Raw genomic sequence first — 25,146 nt, forward strand, 5'->3', positions numbered from 1 at the left:
TAAGCAGTCTCATAAATAATTTAAGCATAAGTGAAAAGTGATAAAACAAAACTGTCCTTAAGCTCTTAATTAATTAATATTTAAAATGAATACATATCAACCATTTAATAATTTTAAATATTTACCATTTAAAATGAATAAATGCTAAAAATTAAAAAAAAATTATTTCTATTGTGTGTAGAAGTATAATTAAAAATAACAGTACATTTGGATTAAAAATAATCCTCTTAAAAGAAATTTAATTCAAAATTGTCACTGAAGTCGATTTCTTATTCCTTTAGTTTTTTATTATTATTATCTTTTATAACCGCATAGGATCACATTTTAGTCAATCTATTATCCAAGTCTCTTCAATGGGACTGTTTGGGCCTTGTATCCTTCCTTTAGTTTATTATAACTGTTTTACAAACATCTCTAGCAACTACAACAGACACAGACTAATCTTATAAAATTTTTAAGTCCAGTAAATGTTTTCTTTCCCCTAGTATAAAACAAGCTCACAAAAACACAAGAAACAAATAAACGCAGATTTTTTTCCTGTTACACATCTTGCAATTCAGTTCCATGATACACAAATTTCAAGGTCTGAAGAAAGTTGCCACCTTGCCAACTCTTGTGTCTGGTGTACTAGTCATTGTATTGTACACTAGTCTGTTGTGTTTACATTTTATGTACAAATGTGTCATGTTATTAATAATCAGATGAAGTCATCTATTTAGATAATACAACAAACCCCGCTCGCCCATCCCACCTAAGCCAGCCAACAATTCAGTTGAACTTCAGCTCAATGTAAATATAATGAATAATTATAACAAGAATGAAGACCATCTAATGATGGCCCTTGTTGCATATAAACATTATAGTACATAACAAATCTGAGAAGAAGGTATTAAGGGAACAAAACAATAATAATAAACGAGTCAACAGAAATAAAATGATGACAGTTCTAGGTCCTGACAACCTATAACATGCCTACTCAGGTTTACAGCTAAATGGTTATCATATGTGTTATCATGATATGTAAATCCTGTTCAATTTCTGAACTTCCTACTGTACATAGGAGATATGTAGATAATCATGCATCAAGTTGTTCATTGCTAACCATGATAACTTTGTAATGACCATTATGATTTTGTTTTGAAATTGTTGGAGCTTAATGTTACTGGTGTAACTCGTTCCCCACTGTCATATACAATTTGGTTCTAGGAATACTTTGTATATGTAACTTATTTGAAGGAGACATATTAGAATTCCTACCCAGAAGCCAGTGTAACCACATAAACCTAATGTTTAATTGTTTCTTCTTTTCTTTTACATGATCCCTCCAGGTCAATCAAAAATCGAGGTGCATACCTAAGTACTGACTGAACTGTCCTCACATCAAGGATAAGGTTATTGTCAAGATGTATATGAGGGCAATCGCCTCTCCTCATGGTGAATGTTACATGATTCAACTTAGCTAGGTTCACCCTAATCTAATGATGGCCCTTGTTGCATATAAACATTATAGTACATAACAAATCTGAGAAGAAGGTATTAAGGGAACAAAACAATAATAATAAACGAGTCAACAGAAATAAAATGATGACAGTTCTAGGTCCTGACAACCTATAACATGCCTACTCAGGTTTACAGCTAAATGGTTATCATATGTGTTATCATGATATGTAAATCCTGTTCAATTTCTGAACTTCCTACTGTACATAGGAGATATGTAGATAATCATGCATCAAGTTGTTCATTGCTAACCATGATAACTTTGTAATGACCATTATGATTTTGTTTTGAAATTGTTGGAGCTTAATGTTACTGGTGTAACTCGTTCCCCACTGTCATATACAATTTGGTTCTACGATACTTTGTATATGTAACTTATTTGAAGGAGACATATTAGAATTCCTACCCAGAAGCCAGTGTAACCACATAAACCTAATGTTTAATTGTTTCTTCTTTTCTTTTACATGATCCCTCCAGGTCAATCAAAAATCGAGGTGCATACCTAAGTACTGACTGAACTGTCCTCACATCAAGGATAAGGTTATTGTCAAGATGTATATGAGGGCAATCGCCTCTCCTCATGGTGAATGTTACATGATTCAACTTAGCTAGGTTCACCCTTATCTTCTTGTGTAACCATTCGTCGATTAAGTCCAAAGAAGACTATAGCTTTCTAGAGGTCACAGCATGTTGCTATCAACCACTAAGATTGCTATGTCATCTGTAAAGGACACAACTGTGGCATAGTCTGAACTGGGAAGGACTGCAGAAAAGATTACATACAAAACCGGGCCCAGGACTGAACCTTGAAAGTACAATATTTAAATTTTTTTTTTCTTTTTGGAGTGAATTAATTTTTTTTAATAATCTTATACTATTAAATACACAACTCCTATGGTATGGATTATTTTATATCCATTATAGATCATTACACAACATGAATGTTATTTTATTAATTTATTAACAAAAAATTATTTTATTTTCTTAAAAATCAGTCTTAACACATAAAAATAAAATTTAAACAAAGAATTAGGAAACATCATATATGCTCAGAAATTGAATACAGTCAAATTTAATATAATCATGAGCTGGCAGTAACTAGAGCCATACTACGAGGGCTTTTCAGAAATTAACAGTCCTTGTTATTTACCGAGAACATGACAGTCCATGCAGCCGTGAGGTGTAGCACTGTCGTGCTGAGAGCAGTCTCTGAAAGTGATAAAGTAAATGTCACACGGGACTCTGTGATAGAACCAAGTGGGAGAAGAAGGTCAATACTCAACTCCCTGGTGGAACAGACCAGTCCATAGCAGTTGAAATAAATTTATGAGGTTTAAACTTGATCAGTTGTGAACAAATAAGGGAACTACGTTCAAATTACCGTTGTTGCAATTAACACATTCTGTGGTATGCTTTGTTGCTCATTTAAACTCATTGAATTCCAAAGTATGAGACATTTACAGTCACTTATAGTCAGATAAGCGTGAACTAGGTGCAGGGTTCGTGCTTTCCGCTAACTGGGTTAGCCAGTTCAGAGGGTAACAATGTAGGACAGAAGAGAGAAGAAGCCTACAGTGAAGGCAAAGGCATCACTGATGTAAATGTCTATTGAGGCATTTACATTGGTGGTATCCCAACTGAGACCTGGCTGATAACTGTAAGATATAATCAGTTAGAGGGTCAAAAAGATGATCTCCATTAAAGCCCATCAAGGCTAGGAATGAGGGGGGTGGTGTGGCGACTGGAATCATCACAAGGTCTTTCCCTACAGGGGTTAGGTTGAGTCCTTGGTATTGCGCATAGAAGTAGGGGTAGCAATTCTATTTTTGTGCAGTTGAATAGCCTAGTTCAATGCGGTTCCAATAGTGTTATTGGAAATATCGCTCGATTGTTTGTTTGTTCCTCTAGAACTCTTGTTTGAAATGGCTGTTATTACAGAAAATCCAGTGGACTATGAAGTGCATGCTGTCATCCATTCCTTTCATATAAAAAACTTGTCAGCTGGTGAAATTCATTGTGAACTTTGTGCAGTATATGGAGGAAATATCATGAGAGTCAGTACAGTAAGACAACAGTGATGTAAGTTTCGGGAAGGTCGAACAAACATTTATGACAATGGAAGAAGTGGTTAACCCTCAATTGTCACAGATGAACTTGTAGCAAGTGTTGATGTAAAAATTCAAGAAAATCGTTGCTACACAATAACAGAATTAACTAAATTTTTTCCTCACTTATCGCAAACAGTACTGTATGAAATCATAATTAAGAGGTTAGGCTTCCACATATTTTGTGCTTGCTGGGTGCCTAAGCTTCTTTCTGACAAACATGCAAAAAAGAAGATGGGATCAACACTAACCTTCCTTCACCATTACCATAATGAGAAGGATGAATTCCTTGACTGCATCATAATGAGCAATGAGACACGGGTTAAATTTGTTCACACCAGTTCTCCTCAAAAACCTGTCAAAGACTTCTTCAAAAAATCGAATGGCATCGATTTTTTGGGACTGTAAAGGTGGTGTGATCTTGGTTGATTTTACGGAAAGAAGTATGATAGTTAACACTGAAACTTACTGTGAGACATTGGAGAAATTGAGAAGGGCTATACAAAACAAATGACGTGACATGCTGTATTCAAACATTGTTTTTATTTATGACAATGCATGCATGAATACTATAGTATGCACTCAACGCCAAATCGACAGTTCCAAATCTGAATTGTTTAACTATCCTCCATACAGCCTGATTCGGCTCCCAGTGATTATCACCTTTTCCCGAAAATTAAGAAATTTGCAATGCAGCATTTTGAGAATGACAAGGAGTTGAAAAACGGTCTTACTACCAGGCTTAATTCACAAGCAGCAGGGTTTTATTTGACAAGGGGTTCAAAAACTTATTTACAGATATGACAAATGCCTTCATTTGGACGGCAATTACATAGAAAACTAGCTATAAGATGTATATAATAAATTGTTTTTTTATTAGTTTGTGTTTTTTTTAGTAACGAATCGGAAGTTATGTTCTAAATAGCCCTCGCATCAACTAAAAGATATAAATGAGGCGTGTATAAAAGCATACTTTAGGTGTTGGTGTTTGTGTGCGCTGAGGTGAGCCATTGATAAAAGTATTATTCTGTTCATCGACTACCGCATTCTGACCTTGGCTTTCAACAGGTGTTGTTTCACCATGACCTAAAACAATAACAAAGAAAATCAATATCTAATTCACTATCACAGTGTCTCACACAGTAATTTTTTTGTGTTGACAAACTATTATCTAGTAAATTTTCATTTATTATTAAAATATTTTTAAAAACACACAAAAAAGGAGGCTAATTCTATCGGAAGAATAAAATTATTTATATTAAGGCTTCTGAATTATATTTTAATAAAAAAATGTTAACATTTACATTCCTTAATTTCATTGCGACTCTAAAAACTGAATTGATATACTCCATTTTTTTATATTCTTCAGTACTCTTTCAACCTTAAACCTTTTTAATAAATACTATACTTTTTAAATATATTAGCATGTATAGGTTATTTTAGATAATCCAGAGTTACCGCTCTTCTCAAAAATCTGAGAACAGTAATAAATAAGACCATTGCTAAAACAATCGCATACAAATATATTAAAAAAATATTACAGGCATTTATCAGTTATTATGCCTCCTTTATTCAGTTACAAAAATTCCTTTTTAACCTTTTCTATATAGTTAAATAATTGGAATTAATTTAATTGCTATCCCATTTAAAAAATTTTAAATTATGCCTACTTTGAAATTTCTGATGGCCAGAGCTGACAAATCTTCAAAGAGCACAAAATATAAGCAAAAGATTCATATTACCCCTAACTTTGGCAAGCATCTTGATTTTTAAAGAAAAAATATATATTAAATTGTCATATTTATCAGTCAAGAATTTAAAAAAAAACATGAATAAAAATAAGCAAAGTGCAGCAATGTATAAGTAAATGCTGAAGCTAAATTTTCATAACAAAAATATCAAGTCTATTAAGAGTATAAATGCTATTAGTAAAGTATAACCTTATTATGGGTAGACACTGGGATTGGCAATAACAGTTCACATTTCATTCTTACTTACAGACTTTCTGTAATATGATTCAATAACACTTTATGTAATTAATTTAACAAAAATATGAGAGATTTAATCCTAATTTTCCTTTTCTGATCTGTTCTTTCTAACCTTTTAAACTCATTTATGTTCATTTGTTTACACAGTGAGTAATTCAAAGTTTTCTACATTTTCTTTATTTTTAGTGGTATGCTTTTAAAAAAAAGGGAATATTTTCAAGAAAGAAATCCTCCATTAGAACAATAAAAAATAGTTGTTTTCTAAAGCAGCTTAGCTAAACAAACAGTAGTTTCCAAAAATAATAAAGCACACAGATTGAATCGATTTAAAAACAACTGACAATATTTTATATTTTTTCCAACAAAAAATTTAACATGTGGTCTAAAGTGGCAATTTTAAACCTACATGGACTGGTCTGTACTCATCTGTATTTTTCACTCAAAATTTTCAGGACTCATCAGATTCGCCAAACAGGTGCGCATGAACATTACAATTCCTTCTACTGCAATAAAAAGAATATTAACACTGAAATAAAAAAAGCTATAAGGTTAACGGAAATCCATCTATCAACTGCACAGGTGTATACAGCTGTAACAATTGTGCGGAATGTTATTTTATTGGTTTTAATTTAAATATACTAATCAATAACAGTAGTTGCAAAACCAATGCTTACTTGGAGAGGTCTGTGCAGTTGATGTAACAACTCCCATTCTTGCCTCTGCTATCAGTCGCCTTGCTCTTTCTCTTAACTGAGCCTGACGCTCCTCCTCACCCTATCGTTTAAAATAAGATATTAAAGAAATGTATTATACATTGAAATGAAAGTATTTTATTTAAATAATTAAGTATTGTTTATTTTTTAGCAGAATAAAATAAATAATCATCTTTAGAGGCTTAAGGTACTAAATTTCAAAAAACGACAAACACATAGAATTTGATTTTACTTTCACCGATTTGCTCCTTCTACAAAATCAAAATAACTGGAACTTATTTTTCTAAATTAAGCTATAAGAGTAATAAACACACTTTTTTTTTACAAAGTTTTATGATACAATAAGTGAAATATAATAACAGTAAAATATTTTTGCAACTAATAAACTGATCATTGAAATCAATCATTTTTTCTAAGTAATAAATTATGAGAATAAGCTTTCTGATAATCTATGCATATTCAGATATTAAATAATGTAAAGTAATACAATCCAAATGTAATAATAATGTTTAATATTAATCTGTAACAAGCAAAACAAAAGATTATTCATGAAAAGAAAAAAGATAAATAAAATTGTAATATTTATCAGTCAAGAATTTTTTTAAAAAAATGAATAAAAATAAGCAAACAGCAGCAATGTAAAAGCAAATGCTGAAGCTAAATTTTTATAACTAAGATATCAAAAAGTTTATTAAGAAAATTATGATAGGTAACGGAAGGAGCCTTAAAACTAACAAATCTAAATTGTATAAAAATAAAGAAATAAATCTCAATCAAATTGACAATATGATCGTAGTTATCTGCGATTATATTGTTGTCGACAATAAAATAATGTATAAATAAATTTTTTAGTGCACCAGTTAAATTTAATTAATCTAAATTAATTAAAAAATAATAAATTACTACGATAATATTACTAAATACAGACCTGAGAAGGAGACTGAGGAAGTGTAGAATGATTGGTCTTAACTGCTTCCCGACGAGCTTGTTCCAGCAGCTGTCTGGCTCGCTCTCGCAGTTCATCATGGCGGTTCAGCAAGCGCTATTACACACACCATGCAATGCTAAAGCTACTTCAAATATTCTAATACTATAATAAAAAGGCTATAGCTACTGTTCTTTTCACAATGCATAAGTAAATTTTTCAAGGGTAAAGAAAAAACAAACAGTGGTTATTCGTCCGTAAAAAAAAAAGTAAACAGCAAAATATTGTCCTAGTAATTAATATAAGGTGATGAAAAAAGAGTTACAGACATTATAGTAGCACATAGAAAATATAATTAAAACAAATAATTATAATTTGAAGAATACTGTCTGTTTCTTTCTCTTGATATGGATTTTTTAAGATTACTTTAAGAGAGGCAGGCAAGACTGAAGAAGTATACAATAAAATCAAAGATTATATACATACTTAGGAAATGTGCAACAGATATACATATGTACAACACGATTACATTTATGTAAGAATCAATAAAGATAAATAAAATTGTAAAGCAAAAATAGTTTCACACATAAAAAACAAAGTGATAAAATAATGCTTCTTTACAACCTAAAAAGAAGAAATATAATTAGTTAACGAATGCAAGACAGATTCAGTATAAATTTCATAAAATGTATGAAAGAACTTGCCTATTAAATTATTAATAAAATTTATATGAAAACTGTCAAAAATTATGTATTTTACCTGTTAGAATTAAAGAGTTGTCAAAATTCTGATACCAAAACCTCAGATTCTTAAAAAATAAGAATGATGTAAAAATTTTCTGTAAAAAACTTAATTCAAACCGGTTGATTAAAAGTAAAGATCAGAAAAATAATCTTTACTAATTAAATTTTTCTAATATCTAATGCTAACAACAAGTTTTGAATTTTAAGGACTTTACTAAATGAACAATAACTTAAAAAAAAAACAATCCTAATTTAATTATGCATTACAGAGATAAGGATCCCAAAGAAATTTCTATAAAGACATAAATCCTTTAGAAGTTCTCGTTTGTTACAATTACAGATTTAAATGTTATAATGAGATGACACTCCAATGCCAAGCTAGGACAATTACTATAATAAAAGAATTTTTAATAGCAATCATGTTAGCGTAGAGAAAAGGGACAGTGTCACTGTTAGGAAAAAAGTTCTCTATTTTTTATTTTAATTTATGCTAAACACATAATAATGAATTCTCAATTTAATTATTCAAAAAGAACTTCACACTGCCACTTGACTTTGTACTACGGGAACTAAAATAAATAGACCTAACTCATGTAAATTACTGAAAGTTTTAATAACAGAAGATAATTAAGTAGCGGATTACAGATGACAAAATATAACTGACATAGTTCAGTACCTATTTCTTCTAATGTTTATTTTTTTATTATTCGTATCATAAAAAATAACAAAAAAATATAAAATGACTCCTTGTGAGTGCTGCACACCAAAATAATTATACCAGTAATTAATTAAATTAATATTTTTAATAATTAAAGTGCAGTGTATTTTGATGTGCCATAAAGTCGCATTGGTACGGAATAATTCATTTCTGGAAGGAGCTCATTTACTTTTCTATAAAAATTTCACCAGAAATACGATTTAGTAATAAAGTAATTATAAGTTTTACTACAGAATTCTTTTAAATAGTTCAGTAAAGAATTTTAATGAGGCTAAAAGTTCAACAGTAATTGCAAAATAAAAATAATGTAATAATAAATACCATTAGAATATTAAAGGTAATTTTGGTTAATTTGATATTTGGCTTATCAGAACAAATCGAGATCCTGTCAAGCAAATTACTGGTATTCTATTTCAAATGTAAAATTTTTCATTTACTTAGTATATTTTACAATCAGGTGCGAAAGACATCAGGCAATGCAAGCGTACAAACTTACAATGGCAAACTGTATAAAAGTATACTACACACATGCTACTAGCTTCGCATACTTTATATCTGAATTCATATAATTTAAATTTTTTTCTTTTAAAAAGAACTCTTATCAATTTGGTGTTGTATCCTCATTAGATTAATATCTGCCAATATTTCAATTAGATCATTGGACAAAGTCAAAAGCAGGAAAAAAGCACTTATTTTACTTCTATCAATAACATTAACAAAAAAATTTAATGTACATGACAAAATAACTTTTAATATATGACAAAACACTAGTATAATATAATATATAGTATAATATATATACTATCATATATTTTCTCTTGACAAAACACTATTGTTTATATCTTAAATAACTTCAAAATTTTGATATTAAATAAAATTAATATTCGTAACAAAAAATAAATCTTCTACTGATAGACCGACAATTAATTGTAGTCTTCTATGTTTACAAAGAGCTAATAAGTTACTATAACAACAAATAATCAATGTACATACGCACCTGTATTCAACTATTGCAAATGTGATTTGCAAATTGTTGTTTAAAAAACATTTTTACAAAATAAGACTGTATTTAATCTTACACATGAATTTAGATACCCCGATCATCCACACTTAATAGATTATAATGCATGATTAAAAATCATATAAATCAAGTGAATTACACCACAGTAAATTTTAAATCGCATAACATCTAATTCACACCAAATTTTTTGCAAAAAAAAAAGGACAGAGCTTATATTTTATTAATTTACAAATATCAAAAAATATATGGGCGGGATCATTAAAACAAAAATTAACATACACATATTTGGTTCTATTACCTCCATTTAAGTGATTCTTTTGAACCCACAAATCCATGAGGATTGGTTTCAGAATGGCACTTTGCTACATAGTGTCACTTTTCATAAACATGATACTTCTTCGTTCTCAAATCATGACACCTTAGCAGCATTTTCAGTTTGGGGACTAACAGATATCACAGAGAGCTTTACCTGAAGAATTAAGTGCTTCCCAAACAAAAAAAAATTTCTAAGAATAGGAGTAAAAAAATAAACAGACACATGATCAAAATATTAGTTTCCAGTTGTAGATCTGAACTTTTGTTATTAACAAGAACAGAAAGATGATTTCAAAGCTACTATTAAAACAGAGAAGACAGTGACTGTGCTGAGCAGGCTTCTCGGTAACATGAACGGTCAGATCTTCAAAACGGCACATCCTCTAATGTTACCAACTCGATCTTGTTATATAAGACTCCTGCTAGGATAATGGCCCTGAATGTACAGAATTCCACATCGACCCTACAGCAGATTCAGAGGAAGATGAAGATTACTTTGTGAGTCTGATCAGATTACAGGACTATTTCGTCTGAGGTGGCATTAATTATTGCCAGTGCACCACTGATTGACTTGCTGGCAAAGTTTAAGGATGACTGCTAACTGGGGGAAGAATAGGACATCATCCTGCAATGTTCTTCTGGACAGGTGGCAGTCCAGGTGAGATGCAACAGACAAAGGTAGGTGGACATGCAGATTAATTAAATGTGTCATGCCGTAGGTCAGTAGGGGATTTCTAGAGGCGGATTGCTTCCTTACTCAGTTCCTGTTGGGTCAAGGCTGCTTCAGGTCGTATTCGTATGCTAGGGGCACATGAATATGAAGACGACTTGTGTCCATATTGCAGTGCCCGTAATGATGTTGAGCACATTGTTTTTGTATGAAACAGGTGGGTGGATTATAGTCTCAGAGAAGGTGAGGAGCATTATCACAGGAAAGGAGGCTGAACAGTGAGATAGGTGAACAGCATGCAAGGGTGTGTCCATCTACATCTGGACAAGATGTATTTGTTCTGTCAATACCCACAGCACTCATTGAGTTCCTTACTGTCCCCTTCTGACAGATGATCCTCCAATTCCCACCGGAATTCTTTGGGAATTGCAATTCCCAAAGAATGTAATGCTTACAGCAGGTCCGGTCTTTGTATCCAAAACCAATATCATCTGTAATTTCTTATATATTATACCATAATCATTCACAATTAAATTCAAATTTTTAAAACAGTTAATATTCTGGCACATTAATAGTCTACTACTATCTGATCATTACTGATCTCACCCATTTTTGAAAATGTTATATATTACCACACAAAGCGCAAAGATTGTGTAAGGAATATTGGGGCAATGGATGGAAATTATGTAATATATGAAAAATACCATGCCTGACTGCGATTTGAATGCTGGAGCTTCCAAATGAAAACCTGAGATCCTATATACAAATATTTTATGTCTTACAGCACATAAAATATTTGTGTATTATATATATATATATATATATATATATATATATATATATATATATATATATATATATATATATTCTTATATTCCTCATTGTCACTCACTGCTAGTTGAATCTTACACATTAACTTGATTATTATCAAGGTGTTAGCAAAAACTTGATTCAGTTATATTGTCATCATCAACATGTTCTGTCATCATATATATACAGCAAGTTTACTACACCTTCTTGCTAACTGCAGTTTTTGACTTCACATAATCACTCATACATATAAGACCTCACATATATATGATTGATATACCTTTCTTTTTTTGCTGTTTAGCCTCCAGAACCACCGTATTAAGGTATTAGTTCAGAGGATGAATGCAAATGAAGTGTAGCCTTGTACAGTCCCAGAGTAACTGTTCCTGAGAATTGTGTGGTTAATTGAAACCCAACCACCAAAGAACACTGGTATCCACGATCTAGTATATGACCTAGATCATACATGATCTCATATATTTAATAAAGTAGAAACAAGATTCCTTTCAAATATATTTGTAAGGTTCATCAGAGTTCAGTATATAAACTTTTACTGAATTTTATTTACCTCACCAGGGAATTATAATAGTCTTTAAACGAGCAAATAACAAATTTATTACACGAGCAAATAACAAATTTATTACTAAGTGTTTATGTATTCTCATTGTAGAAATTATTCGGTCTAGTCCATGCGTCAACTAAGGGATAAAATATAATAAATAAATTGCAGATCAATATGTTACTGAATGAAAATTATTTACAACCGACAAATTATTATCAAAGTAGCATTGTAATTTCAATCTAATTCTGCAAGAGCAATAAACAACTAATAAAATTCTACATATTTAGTACGAGTCTCTTCTGGCTTAATGCAGAAAATAAAAATATTAAATAATTATATTCATGCACTAAATACTTAAACCCTTCTAGGACCAACATTAAAAAATATCATCAACCTAAAGTAATATAAATTGGCTTTTAAATGTAAATATTTTCTCGAAACGGGCAGGAGAGCCGAGTCGTCGTTCATCAGTAGTTGTAAATAATAAGTAATAATCAGAAAAAGCTAACAAAAATTTTTTTAATATCTTTGAAAGTTTCTCTTAGTTAAACAAGTAAATTACTGCTTAAATAAAATTGGTTATGAATAAGAATAACTTAAGGATTAAAACAAATGGAAAGATAAAAGTAATAAATGAGGCACCTTTACCTCATTTTTGTTATTTTTCATCTTCTCTACATAAACAATCTAAACTTGACTATCTAAACAATTGATGCACATTTAGTTCAAACTCAACTTATATTCCCTTAAAATTTTTACTTGGTAATAAATAATAATTTTGTTATATATATATTTTTTTAATTATTAAACAAATTTTGATTCAAACTACCAACGACTAGTGTTCTTATATGATTTTTTTTATTTAAACAGTAATAGATTTAATGATATGCTTATAATGAGAAAAAAGATTTTAATTTCTGCAATAAAATATACATACACAAACAATAAATCAATCTGGATCAGGATTTACTCACATGAATATTTGGTAATAAATAGACGATAAACAGATGAATATATGGTTATATTTAGAACAGCTAGCCTCTAAAAAATTTGGTACAAATTTTGTTTTTCTAACTAACTGATTAGAACTTTTCTAACTGTTATTAAAAATCAGGATTATATTAAAATCAGTTCAGTCAGTAGGTTTCAATTTTATTTCAAAGTAATATCACCTAGCCAAAAGGATAATAACATTCATCATTATCTGCAGATGGAAAAAGATTAAATAAACAAAAAAAAATTCAGGAATAGTATGTAAGATTAAAATGCCCTAGTCATCAATTAAAAGACAAAATAGACTTTTTCTCTCTTTTTCAAACCGTTCATTTGTCAATTTAGAGTCTAATCTGGTTTACAATCTGTGTAGTGTTATTAACACCATTACAGAGCAGGCAATACAGCACAACTCATCAGGTAGGAGACTGATAACTAAACTAACTTGTAAAGTCAAAACAATGATATTCATTGTGCTACCTGTTAACCCTAGAAACCAGAAGCAAAGTGTACTACCTCAAGAATTTATGTACAGATGACAATTTTCCTACTTTCCAACAAAAAAAACATAAGCTGATGGATAGCGACTGCAGCATTAACAAAACAAAAGAGAAAGAGGCAGTCTTACCGACAAAAAATTAATATTATGACCATCCAGGACATTTGATGTACCTTTTAATACAACTTAACTTACCCTAGATGCAAATTATGCGTATATTAATCACAGACACATTTCAATAGACACAGACACCATAACTTCTGATCGATTATGATTGCTCGACTGTTATTTACAGGTTTTTGTAGAAAATAAGCAAGATTAAGTTGCTTTTATTAACCGTGAAAAATTTCCACACATGGAATATTCTAAGACAACAAATAAAATATGGTAAAAGAGAGGGTTTATATTAAAAGAAAAATATAATTCCATTCCACATTCAGGTGACAACTGAAAAGAAGATGTTTTACATGTGACATGGTTATCAAAATATAATATTTGGTACTGTCGATTGATTTAAGAAATTCAACAGCTCTATTTTAATTAAATCTGTAGATTACCTTAACTGAATTATATAAATAACAACTAGGGTAATGACAGACACACAAATGTTTTGACTGAAGCCTTTATAAAGTTTTCTTTAATAATATTGACACATTTAGTGTTTATAAATAGGTTTAACATATTGGTTACAATCTCAATCTGACTGCAGAAGACATGTGTTGAAATTCAGTTAAATATATAAAAATATGCAACAATACATAAAATGAAAATACCTGTTTTTGGACAGACACTTGTCGTTGGACAGATGTCTGTCGTGGTAATACATAAGTTATTTTGTTGTATTGCAGAACAGCTAAAAGATACATCAACTCTATAATAAATGTGATAAATATATCAGTCAAAAACAACTGTGAGTGTCATTACCCCAGCGAAAATTTTTCAATAATATAAATGTGTACGAGTGCACGCACGCAAGCGCACACATATACACCACATCAACAGCTTCCAGGTGAACAGAAAAAGGTCATTCAATATTTAGATGGTGTTCCTAACAAGAAAAAAATCCTAAAAACATACAGCCAGAAACAACATCTGTCTGACACACTGTGCCTTTTAATTAGAAATTTACAACCCTATAAAGGATTGAGCTATTTAAATGAAATTTGGCAAAACTTTTTAAAACTAATTCTAGAAAAATTAAATAAATATGGAAATTTTTACGTTCATTAATTTCAAAACTGCAGCCTTCTTAATATTTTACTTGCAATGGCTCAACAATTATTAATGTTTTGCTAAAAGTTTAAGCATTTTACTAAAAAAATCAATTTCAAACAGTCAAATTATAATGGAAAATGTTAGACCACAATGTTAAAAATTACAAATTTTTGCACCAGTCTCTATCTCCTCCACAAGATAAAGGTATTATAAACAAGTATAAACACAGTATAAAACAAGGTAAAATGCACAGCATGAACAACTTTATTGCATTTTATATTCATAATGCATACAACAACAAATTTTAAACAGTGCTATAATATTGATAATAATAAACAATAACTAATAATTAACACATAACAAATTAAACAGCTATATTAACTGATATTATTTACTTTAAATATTACAATATTTATTTTAAAATTTTAAATAAATGTTTTTGATCGTAAATTAATAATGAAATAAATTTTAAAAGCATACCAATCTGCATACAATAAATGTTCAAAATGCCTCCCCTCTACAACTTGGCAGTGTGTTAACCTGAATTAATATCTGTTTATAACTTGTTGTACCATGAATGGTAGTATGAGAGCAGATTCGTCATCAATTATTTTTCTTTTCAATTTGTCAATGTCTGCAGGTTTTGTTTTGCAAACATTATCTTTCAGGTACCCCCAAAAATAATAATCCAAAGGAGGCAGGTCTGGAGACCTGGCAGGCCATTCTATGGCTCCTCTACGACCTATCCAGCGATTTGGAAATTGTGTTCATTTAAAATTTGCCATGCTCTTAGATAATGAGGTGCCCATATATTATTATTTAATTCTTGTACAACATTTTCCCGGATATTTGGTAAAATCCTATCAGTTAACAAGTTGCAGTAAGTATATCCTGTAAGACTGTCATCTAAAATAAAGGGCCCTACTATACAATGACTGAAAATTCCTGTCCATGTTCACTTTCTGTTCTATTACCACTCCAATATCGATAGTTTTCCTTATTTACATGGCCATTTAACATTGAAGTTGCTTCATCAGCAAATATTATTGAATTAGAAAATTTTGTGTCTAGATCTAATTTTTGCATCATAATATAACAACACTCAACTCAGTGGTCAAAATCATCTTGTGAAAGTTCTTGCACCAGTCACTGATATCTTGTTTGTACAACAAACATTTAGTATCATACATTAACTGTTTGTAACATTCAGTATATCATTATCGGTTATTTAGTATATCATTTAGTAACTGATATCTTGTTGTACGACAGCTTTCTGAATCAATGAATGAGGGTCCTCAACAAAGATCATAATATTATGATGGGTTAATACATCTAATGATTTTTCATCAGTTGTGACAATTCTCGGTCTACTGGTATGAGGAGGATTTACAGTACCAGTTTCTTCAAATCGCTGCTACTAATAAAGAGTTGACTTACTTATTGGTTTTCTGTTTGGAAATTTATTATTAAATAAATCACATACCTCTTTTAAAGACTGAACTCTGTCACCATACCCATATATCATCAACAGAGTTATATTTTGGTTTCACTTCAAGAAGGCATTGTTATTTGAAGATTTAACACTTAATAAAACTAAATAAATGAACGAGGAAACTAATAATAAAATTTTCATTAAAAAACAAATTTGAACCACTAGGCCTACAACTTAATTTTTACTAGCCATTACCATTAAAAGTATGTTCCAGTAAAAATGTGAAATGAGGAGTTTTTAGTTAACTAAATTTGTAATACATTTTTTAAGTAAGAATTTTCAGCTGATTTGTTTCATTTACAATAAGTAACAAACATCAGCTGATATTAACACTAGAAGTTAATTTTTATTTAGAAAATAGATCAGTTGATATAACCATTTAAGTTGTGTTGCTAATTATTATTAGTTATTTTTATTATTATCAATATTATAGCACTGTTTAAAGTTCGTTATTGTATGCATTATGAATGTAAAATGCAATAAAACTGTTAATGCAGCACATTTCACTTCATTTTACTGTTCACATGATTTTTAAGTCATTGCAACTTTGAATGCTTATAACTCAATAAGGCATTAACAGAAAAATGTTACATTGAAATAAGATGTCATATGTCCACCTTGTTATTTAAAAAATTAAGTTTGATTCAATACAGCGGATCCAAGATGGCAGACAAAAATTAAAAACCCACCACAATGCAGATTTTTTTTAACTATGTAAAGTCCAATTTTTCTTTCTGCCTCCAAATACCTCTCAGACATGCAGTATAAAGCTGTTTCCATACTTAAAGATAACACAGTATGTATTATTTACATAATATATAATATATATATATATATATATGTGTATTATATACATTGTACCATGAAAATAGACTTTTACTGATAGATATAATTTTGTCAAATGTATGGCAACACAATGCTCCACCAAAAAATAAATACTTTTAAAAACATTTATTACCTTCAAGAAAAATACATATTTAAATACTGTAAGTAATGCCTTTAATTAGCGCAAATTTAACTAACATTATCAATCCGCAGATGGGTTTCTAAAATATGAGTATGGACACATGTTTAACAGTCAATTGAAAGGATTTAAATATTAACTGTTTAGCAGAAATGAACAGCTATTTTAACACAAACTAAAATCGTTCTAAAGTTTTTTAAAAAAATTTCTGTTTTAAGCAGCTGGTATCATGGAATGCATTCACTTATAAATAAAATTTGTTAACTCACAAAAGAAGCAAAGAAATATCATCTCAGTAACAAATAAAATAATGAGAGATTAAAGAAAAAATTAAAGGTAAAGTTGTTATAAGAGATAAACACTCCAAATCATACAATAAGAAGATAAAAGAACAAAAATTCTAAACTTGTGCAATCAAGGATGAAATATCACCTATCTGCTGTCAGGTTTTAATGCAAACCATTTATTTTTTAACAGTATTCATTGCTTAAAGGCAAATAACAAAATAAAAATAAACTAAACATTAATTATTTCAACCAGAAATTTAATTCAACAAGATAAAATATCTTATCAATCTACCCCTAAAATCATTCTACAATTTGTCATTCTTATTATAAATTACAGTTTTATGATAAATATATAATTTTTTAGGGAAAATTCTGAAATTCACCTTCCTGCAATAGAGAGAGGGAACAATTGTATATATTAAAGCTGGTTGGTATATACAAGCAGCTAACAATGATTGAAAGGATCGAACAGCTCCTGTGATAAGGAACTCAGCTCCTTATAAATGCCAACAGCCTTTTCAGGGGGCGGATGAGCAGCAGGGGTTGGGGCACTCTACTGCTCCAGGGGTGAGAAATTGCCCACAAATTTGGAAGAAATTTCTACAGGGAGTCAACGGCATTAGGATACAGAAGGCAATGGAATATCACTGTATTACTTTTTCCTAGTCAGGCACCATGGCAATGTCTTCTTTTATTAAATATTCCAGAGGTAAAATGATTTCCTATTCAGATCTTCAGGGGGAAGCAGCAGAAAGAGTGTCATAGAAAAGACAAGTCAATAAAAATGTGAAATACATATAGAAGTGAGAACATTATTGTCATCAGGTAAGTTAGAAAACTTGGAGAGATAAAAATAAATAAAATGGATATAGCAGTGATAAGTGGGTTAGATGGGAGGGAAGAGGAGAGTTGAGAAGTGGTGAAGGTACCTTATATTGCTTAGGAATTGAAAGAGGATAAAACAGAGTAGGAATAACTATAAAAAATGGTGTAGCAAGAAGAGCACAAAAATATATTTATCTGGATGATAGAGTAACAGGTTTAAGGTTTCTAATGCTGTCAAAGACCTAGTAATAGTTCAGGTGAACATAAACTACACATCATCATAGCCAACATCGGAGTATAAGCATGAAGGTTTTGAAAAATGTACAGTAACACAGAATAATTATTAGAAAAAGAAAAGAACTGCTGCAAAACAATTATGGAGGACTGAAATGCAGTGGTGAAAGAAGGTGAAGATGGAAAGATAGTGAGCAAGTTCAGATTGGGAACATGAAATAAAAGAGGAGACAGGCTGGTTGAATTTTGCCAAAAGAAAGATTTGTTCATTCTGAATATGTTTTTTAAGAATTGTAAGCGAAGAAGATATACTTAGACAAGACCAATAGATGGATCTCGCTTTTAGGTAGATAATTTATTGGTTGAAGACAGATAAAGAAATGGTGTTAGGAAGGCAAATAGGCTTCCAGGAGGAGGAATAGCAAGTAATAATATTCTCTTAATCATGGAAATGAAAATAAGATTAAAAAGAATTGAAACTGAAACAAAGGTGAAGAAATGGAATATAGAGGGCTAGAGGGCATAGGGAGAATAAAAGTGGGAGAAACGCTGATGAAGGCAATTACTCAAGGTAAAAGGGAAAATGAACCAGCAGAGGAAAGGTAGTCAAGGATAAGATAAAATTATCTATGAGGGAACTGCAGAGAAAGGAATCTGTTTCTATGAAGGCATCTGGGCAAAGAAATCTTGGGTAACACAGGAAATGATACAAAAAATGGAAGAAAATATAAAAATAGGTTAGGAAAATACAATAGAGCTGTCTATCAAAGATTGAATTAAAAAGAGAAACACATAAAGCTAGGGAAAGGTGGCTAAAAGAAGAATGTAAAGACAAAGAAGATTTAGAAAAAAGAAAGAAGTGACATGTTATATAAGAAAGTAAAAAACACCATATGAGATAGAATTCCTACTTATTATAAAATGACAGAAATTGAGAATATGGTAAAAGTATTTATAAAGAAGATGAAAGGAAGAAATGATGGGAATATTATATACGGGACCTGTGTGTAGGAGAATGAAACGTGAAACACAGAAATTTGAGGTTGAAGTGATGGAAGAGGAGAAAGGCCCAACAATTTTGAGATATGAAATTAGACAAGATATTAATGACATGAACAAGAAAGCAACAGGAATAGATAAATTTCCATTAATAATGTTTAGATGACACACTGTCAATGTGCAGTACAATTTATGATACTGGAGTGTGACAGAAAATTTTGTGAAAACAAAAATGATGCCCATACCTAAAAAAATTGGAACCAAAAAATTAGAACTCTATACAACTATCAGTTTAATATCAACTACCACATACAACTATCAGTTTAATATCAAATACTGCAAAAATAATGCTGAGTTATGAAAAGAAGGTTGATTACAAAAACTGTGAAAAAACAGTTTAGATTTAGAAAAGGAAAATGAACAAGAGAAGCTGTAGGACTGATAAGAATGATTTGAGAGAGATGTTTTGAAAGAGTAAGAGGATTGAGCTAGTGTTTTATAGATATAGAAAAGGCATTTGACAGAGTGCAGTGAAAAAAGTTATTTGAGGTTCACAAAGATAAAAGTTGATTGGAAGGATAGCAGACTGATCAGAGAATCGTATATACACAGCTGCATTTGCAGCTGTGAAAATAAATAATCTCACAAACTGGTTAGAATTAGAGCGAGGCAAGGCTGCTTTTATCACCAACATTGTTCATCTTTTGCGTCAAGTAAATGCTGAAAGAAATGTTAGATTGCAAGGAGTAAGCAAAAGTGGAAGAAACATAAAATGTCAGGTTTGCTGATGATCTGTTGATTCTAGCTAAAGACATTCAGACATTACAAGGAGTAATAAAAGCATTGGAAGTAGGGATAAAGGAATATGGGATGAAAATAGATGTGAGGAAAACAAAAGTTATGAAGGTGAATGAGAAGGAAGATAAAGATGTTGGAGAAGAAGAAAAAATTGAACAAGAAAAAAGATATCTGGGAACTGTACTTAAGGCTAGAGGACTAAAAAGAGATTAAAACAAGAATTGCCTTTTGTAATTGCCTTTTGTAGAAAGAAAAACTTACTCTACAGAAACATGGATCTGAACCTGGGGAAGAAGATTGGTAAAGTGCTATGTCTGGAGTATACTTTTGCACAGTAGTGAAACATGTACACTGGGAAAAAGGAAAAAGATAAGAGCAAAATTTTTAAATGTCGCTCTGGAAAGGGATGGAGAAGACAAAATGGGAGGACGGAGTAAGTAACATAGAAGTATTAAAAAGAATAAATGAAGATAGAACAATATTAGTGATTATCAGAAAAAGGAAAGGAAACTTTATTAGGCATATAATTAGGGCATTAATTATTATTTATAATAATCAATACAGTTCTTGAAGGCTCCATTGAAGATGAAAACAGAAAAGGCAGGAAGAAGCTGAAGTTAATAATGACATAAAGGGTAGTGAAGGTTATGGATAAGATGAAAAGAAAAACACGGACAGAAACAGATGGAACCAACAGTGGTAACAGGGGCCTACCAACAAGCAGAATACTACCACATGATGATAATAGAAAAAATGTTTCAATTAGTGAATTATATGATTTAGTAATTTAATTTAACTTTTAAAATAAAATTTAACTTTTAATTTAAATAAAATCAGAAGTTTTAATTACCAATTAATAAATAGAGATTGAATTAAATAATTTAATTAATCAGTATGTTTCTTTTAAAATATGTATAAATACAGTTTTTCTAAATAATTTTACCCAAAATTTATTTACTTTTATATAAAAAAAATCAGCTTGCTTTATTCTAATGAAAACAAGTAAAAAATTTCATTATTTTAAAACAGAATCAATTTAGCAACACGATGGTCCTAAAAGGAAATTTAAATTAAATACCATTCAAAATGTGGGCAATATTACAAAAAATTTAAAAACAAAAAGTGCAATTTTTTAATCTTTTTAAAATATGTTTTACATAAAATAAATTTAGATAAATTCATAATTTCAGAATTATTTTAATTATTAGTTAATTTTATATGGCAAACACAAGCAACAACCGGTAAATGTTTTAAGTAAAAAAATTCTAATTGAAAATCACATGTAAAACCGATAATACAATATAAAGATGTGCTCATAATGAAATAAATTGTAAAGCAAATAAAAATAAAATCATTTCAAAAATATTTAACCTATGCATGCACATTACCTGCTGTTGTCGAGACATTTGTTGATTATTTTGATTAGCTACTTGTACAGAAGACTGAGTGGATCTTGTTTCAGAACCTTCTCTGCTATTACTTTTAGAACTACATAAATTCACTGACCCCTAAAAACAAATCGCAACAGATTCCAAAATATTATAAAAATATCAGACAGGAGATCTAATTAATTCTACCTAGCCAATGTACAACTCTAAAGTTTTGTAATAATCGCATTCCCAAAAGTTATATATACATAAATATGAAATTAAGGCATTATTATTTAACCCACAAACTACAAGAACTACATAACTTTCTCTGTTATCAGAACTTTTTTTTCTTTAGTCAACAGGACCATTGTAAGGTATTTATTTCAGAGGATGAGATGAAATGGCAGTTTTGTAACATCGGAAGATGCCATGACTGACCGGGATTCGAACCCAGGACCTCTGGGAAAAGATCAAAATGCTACCACTCACACCACAGAAGCTGGCATCATACTTTGTTATCATACCTAACTACAGTAACACACTGTAACTAAAATTTCTAAGCATAATCTATCATGGTAAACACAGTATGCAGATAATAAATAAATATTTTAATAACTTGCATGTTTATCTTCTCATGCCCAATTAATTTTTTAATGTATACTAAAAACTAGTTTTTGTGTAAAATTTTGAAGTTGAAGGTTTAATTAGAAAGAATCTTTAGAAACATTTCTAGTTTAGTTTATAACCTTAATACCAAATTTCACAAAATTATTTCTTTGTAACTAGAAAGAAAAGATGGGGGTCATCATTGTCTGAAAATCAAATAATTAAGAATAAAATATCAACAATATATTTATAAAACAATCAAGGAAAATTATCTTTCCATAGAACAAATGAAAAAATTTGATTAATTGTAGTCACAAAACTTTAATTAAAAACTTTTTTTTTTTAATTAAGTAAGCTTGCAGGGAGACCCTAGAAAAATACCTAAAAATAATTTTTTTTAAAAATGGAACCAACTCAAAATGCGCTAAACAGCGAGAAATAATTTTGTCCCAATACTAAATTAATTCCTTACACACTTTTCTGAATCGGCGCCTGCTTCTACAAAATTAATTTCTAGATATAATATAAATTTGTTCTGTAATACTACATATGTATACTTCATAAAAACTAATATCAATATTACATCATCAGTGGAATTCATATTTATGTGTTTTGATTGCTTTTCCGTTTACGATTATTACATCTTTTTATATGCATCATCTATCTATAGGTCCATTCAAGTATCACATAAGTATGATCATGTATTTTCATACCGATTCAAAAAAATGTCTAAGGAATTAAGTACTTGGACAAAATTATTTCTTACTTTTTAGCCAATTTTGATGTCGATTCTATTTTTTTAAAATAATTATTTCATAATTTTCTGTATATGATTAATAACGGAAAATTATTCGGCAGATTTAATAAGCTTTTTGGTGACATAATGTAGTCGCCTCCAGTCAAAGGCCATTGGTGTTTTTTCCAATCTCCTTGGTATGAAGCAGAAAAAAATTTGTGGCATCAGTTTTCATTTTGTGAGCTAACAATAAACATGAGACAAAGAAATGGCAAGGAGTTCACTGATTTATTAAATAACTTGTGTTTTGGCAAAGTTACAACTGGCCAATTGGAAATGCTTTGTGAAAGGAGGGTATCTTTAACAGATGAATTTTTGGTTGAGATAAGAGTTTATATTAATGCCATTGATAAATCACAAGAATCTGCAACATTTGGGAAAACTTCCTCCTGGGAATGTTGTTTTGGTATGGCCTGTTGCATAAATGTATACTCCAAGAGCTAGAGCCGAAAAAGTGGTTTGATCTTTGTGGTGGAAAAAATTTATTGGAAATCGATTTATTACTAAGGTACATTACAGATCAGAGCAGGCTGACAGTTTTGTTGATACAGGGACCAGGTGAGGCAGATGAAAGGTGCCATTTCTCAAGAAGCCCTATCCATTGATGTGGTGCTTGAAAAATTTGTACAATGAAAGTTAACAATATACTAAATCTAAGTTCAAAAGGGCTGACAGGTAGGTTCGGGTGAAGGGTTTGGCGCAGACAGGGGTAAAGTTGATCAAAATTTCTGCAAAAAAATTTCATCATCGATACGTCAGCCAATTGAACCATTTGTTCCTTAACATTTAACAATGCATGTATAAGAATGGCTGACAGCTTAGTTGGTTTGTAAAACAGCAGTTTTATATTTTGCGTGCCCATGTATGCACTATGCGCATGGAGAACAGATATGCACTATATGTTGCAAAAAACTTACATAAATGCATTTTTTATCTTTATAACTTCATTAATGTTTAAAATTTTAATTTTGCAAATAATTTATATCTTGTTATATATATTTATATAGCAATTGTTTAGAGCCCTAACTAGGGGCTCTAAACGGATCATAAATTTCTTTATTTTTTTTTTATTTATTTATTTAAATTCATGGATTGTTGCTAACTAAATAGCTCATTATATATTACTTGCATATATAAATAGTAAAACATACATAACATTTCCTTGGATGGTGAGTGTTTTCTCGTAAAATGAGTATGTAAGTAGGGCTCTTGAACTATTGCTTAAGATATAAATTATTCACAAAATTTAATTTTTAAACATTAATGAAGATATAAACATAATAAAATGTATTTATTTATGTTATTTGTAACGTACTGAGTGTTCTGTGTGTTCCGCACACACAGTACATACATGGGTGCATGACAATATAATCCCATTCTACTGCCTTACAAACCAACCAAGCTGACAGCCATTTTACACATGCATTGTTAATGTTAAGGAACAAGTGGTTCAATCTGCTGACATATCCATGATGAAATGTTTTTGCAGATATTTTGGCCAACTTTAACCCTGTCTGCCAACTCCTTCGCCCCATCCTACCTGTCAGCCCTTTCGAACTTAGGTTTAGTACATTGCTTATAATGTACAAATTTGCAAGCACTACATCGATGGAAAGAGTTTCCTGGAAAAATGACACCTTTCACCAGTCTCACCTCGTCCCTGTACTAAAAGAAGTCAGCCCACTCGGATCTGTAACGTACCTTAGCAATACATCGATTTCCAATAAATTTTGTCCACACAAAAATCAAACCCTTTTTTGGCTCTAGCACTTGGAGTAGTACAATTGGCAGAGGGTTCAAGAGTTATGTTAAGGTTTGATTTCTGATGGTTTAGTTAATGGTGCTATGGGAATATTACAAAAATTCAAATGGCATACCCTACAAAGGTACCGCTGACTGGAAAGGAGTGCATTACCAAAGGCTGTTTTAATAAAATTTGATGACAAAACAATTGGTACAAAAAAGAAAGATGATTGCGCATATGTGTGTGTGTGTGTGTGT

General features: G+C 30.4%; 1 protein-coding gene across 7 annotated transcripts in view; it reads right to left on the reverse strand.

Moving 5' to 3' along the window:
* The window catches only part of Ehbp1 (Eps15 homology domain containing protein-binding protein 1), a 164,322-nt gene that overhangs the window by 34,553 nt on the left and 104,623 nt on the right, over nucleotides 1-25,146 (reverse strand). For 6 of the 7 annotated variants that reach the window (XR_012755234.1, XM_075357124.1, XM_075357125.1 and 3 more), the window contains 4 exons: nucleotides 21,762-21,881; nucleotides 7,232-7,345; nucleotides 6,265-6,364; nucleotides 4,576-4,688 (listed from right to left, as the gene is read on the reverse strand). Coding sequence is in view for 6 of the 7 variants with exons in the window: in XM_075357124.1 (XP_075213239.1) it covers nucleotides 4,576-4,688; nucleotides 6,265-6,364; nucleotides 7,232-7,345; nucleotides 21,762-21,881 (447 nt within the window). In the remaining variant the exon portion in view is untranslated. The remainder of the gene's footprint in view (nucleotides 1-4,575; nucleotides 4,689-6,264; nucleotides 6,365-7,231; nucleotides 7,346-21,761; nucleotides 21,882-25,146) is intronic. The other variant, XM_075357127.1, reaches the window with a different exon arrangement.

The sequence above is a fragment of the Lycorma delicatula genome, chromosome 2 (genome assembly GCF_047948215.1).
Source record: "Lycorma delicatula isolate Av1 chromosome 2, ASM4794821v1, whole genome shotgun sequence".
Lineage (NCBI taxonomy): Eukaryota > Metazoa > Arthropoda > Insecta > Hemiptera > Fulgoridae > Lycorma > Lycorma delicatula.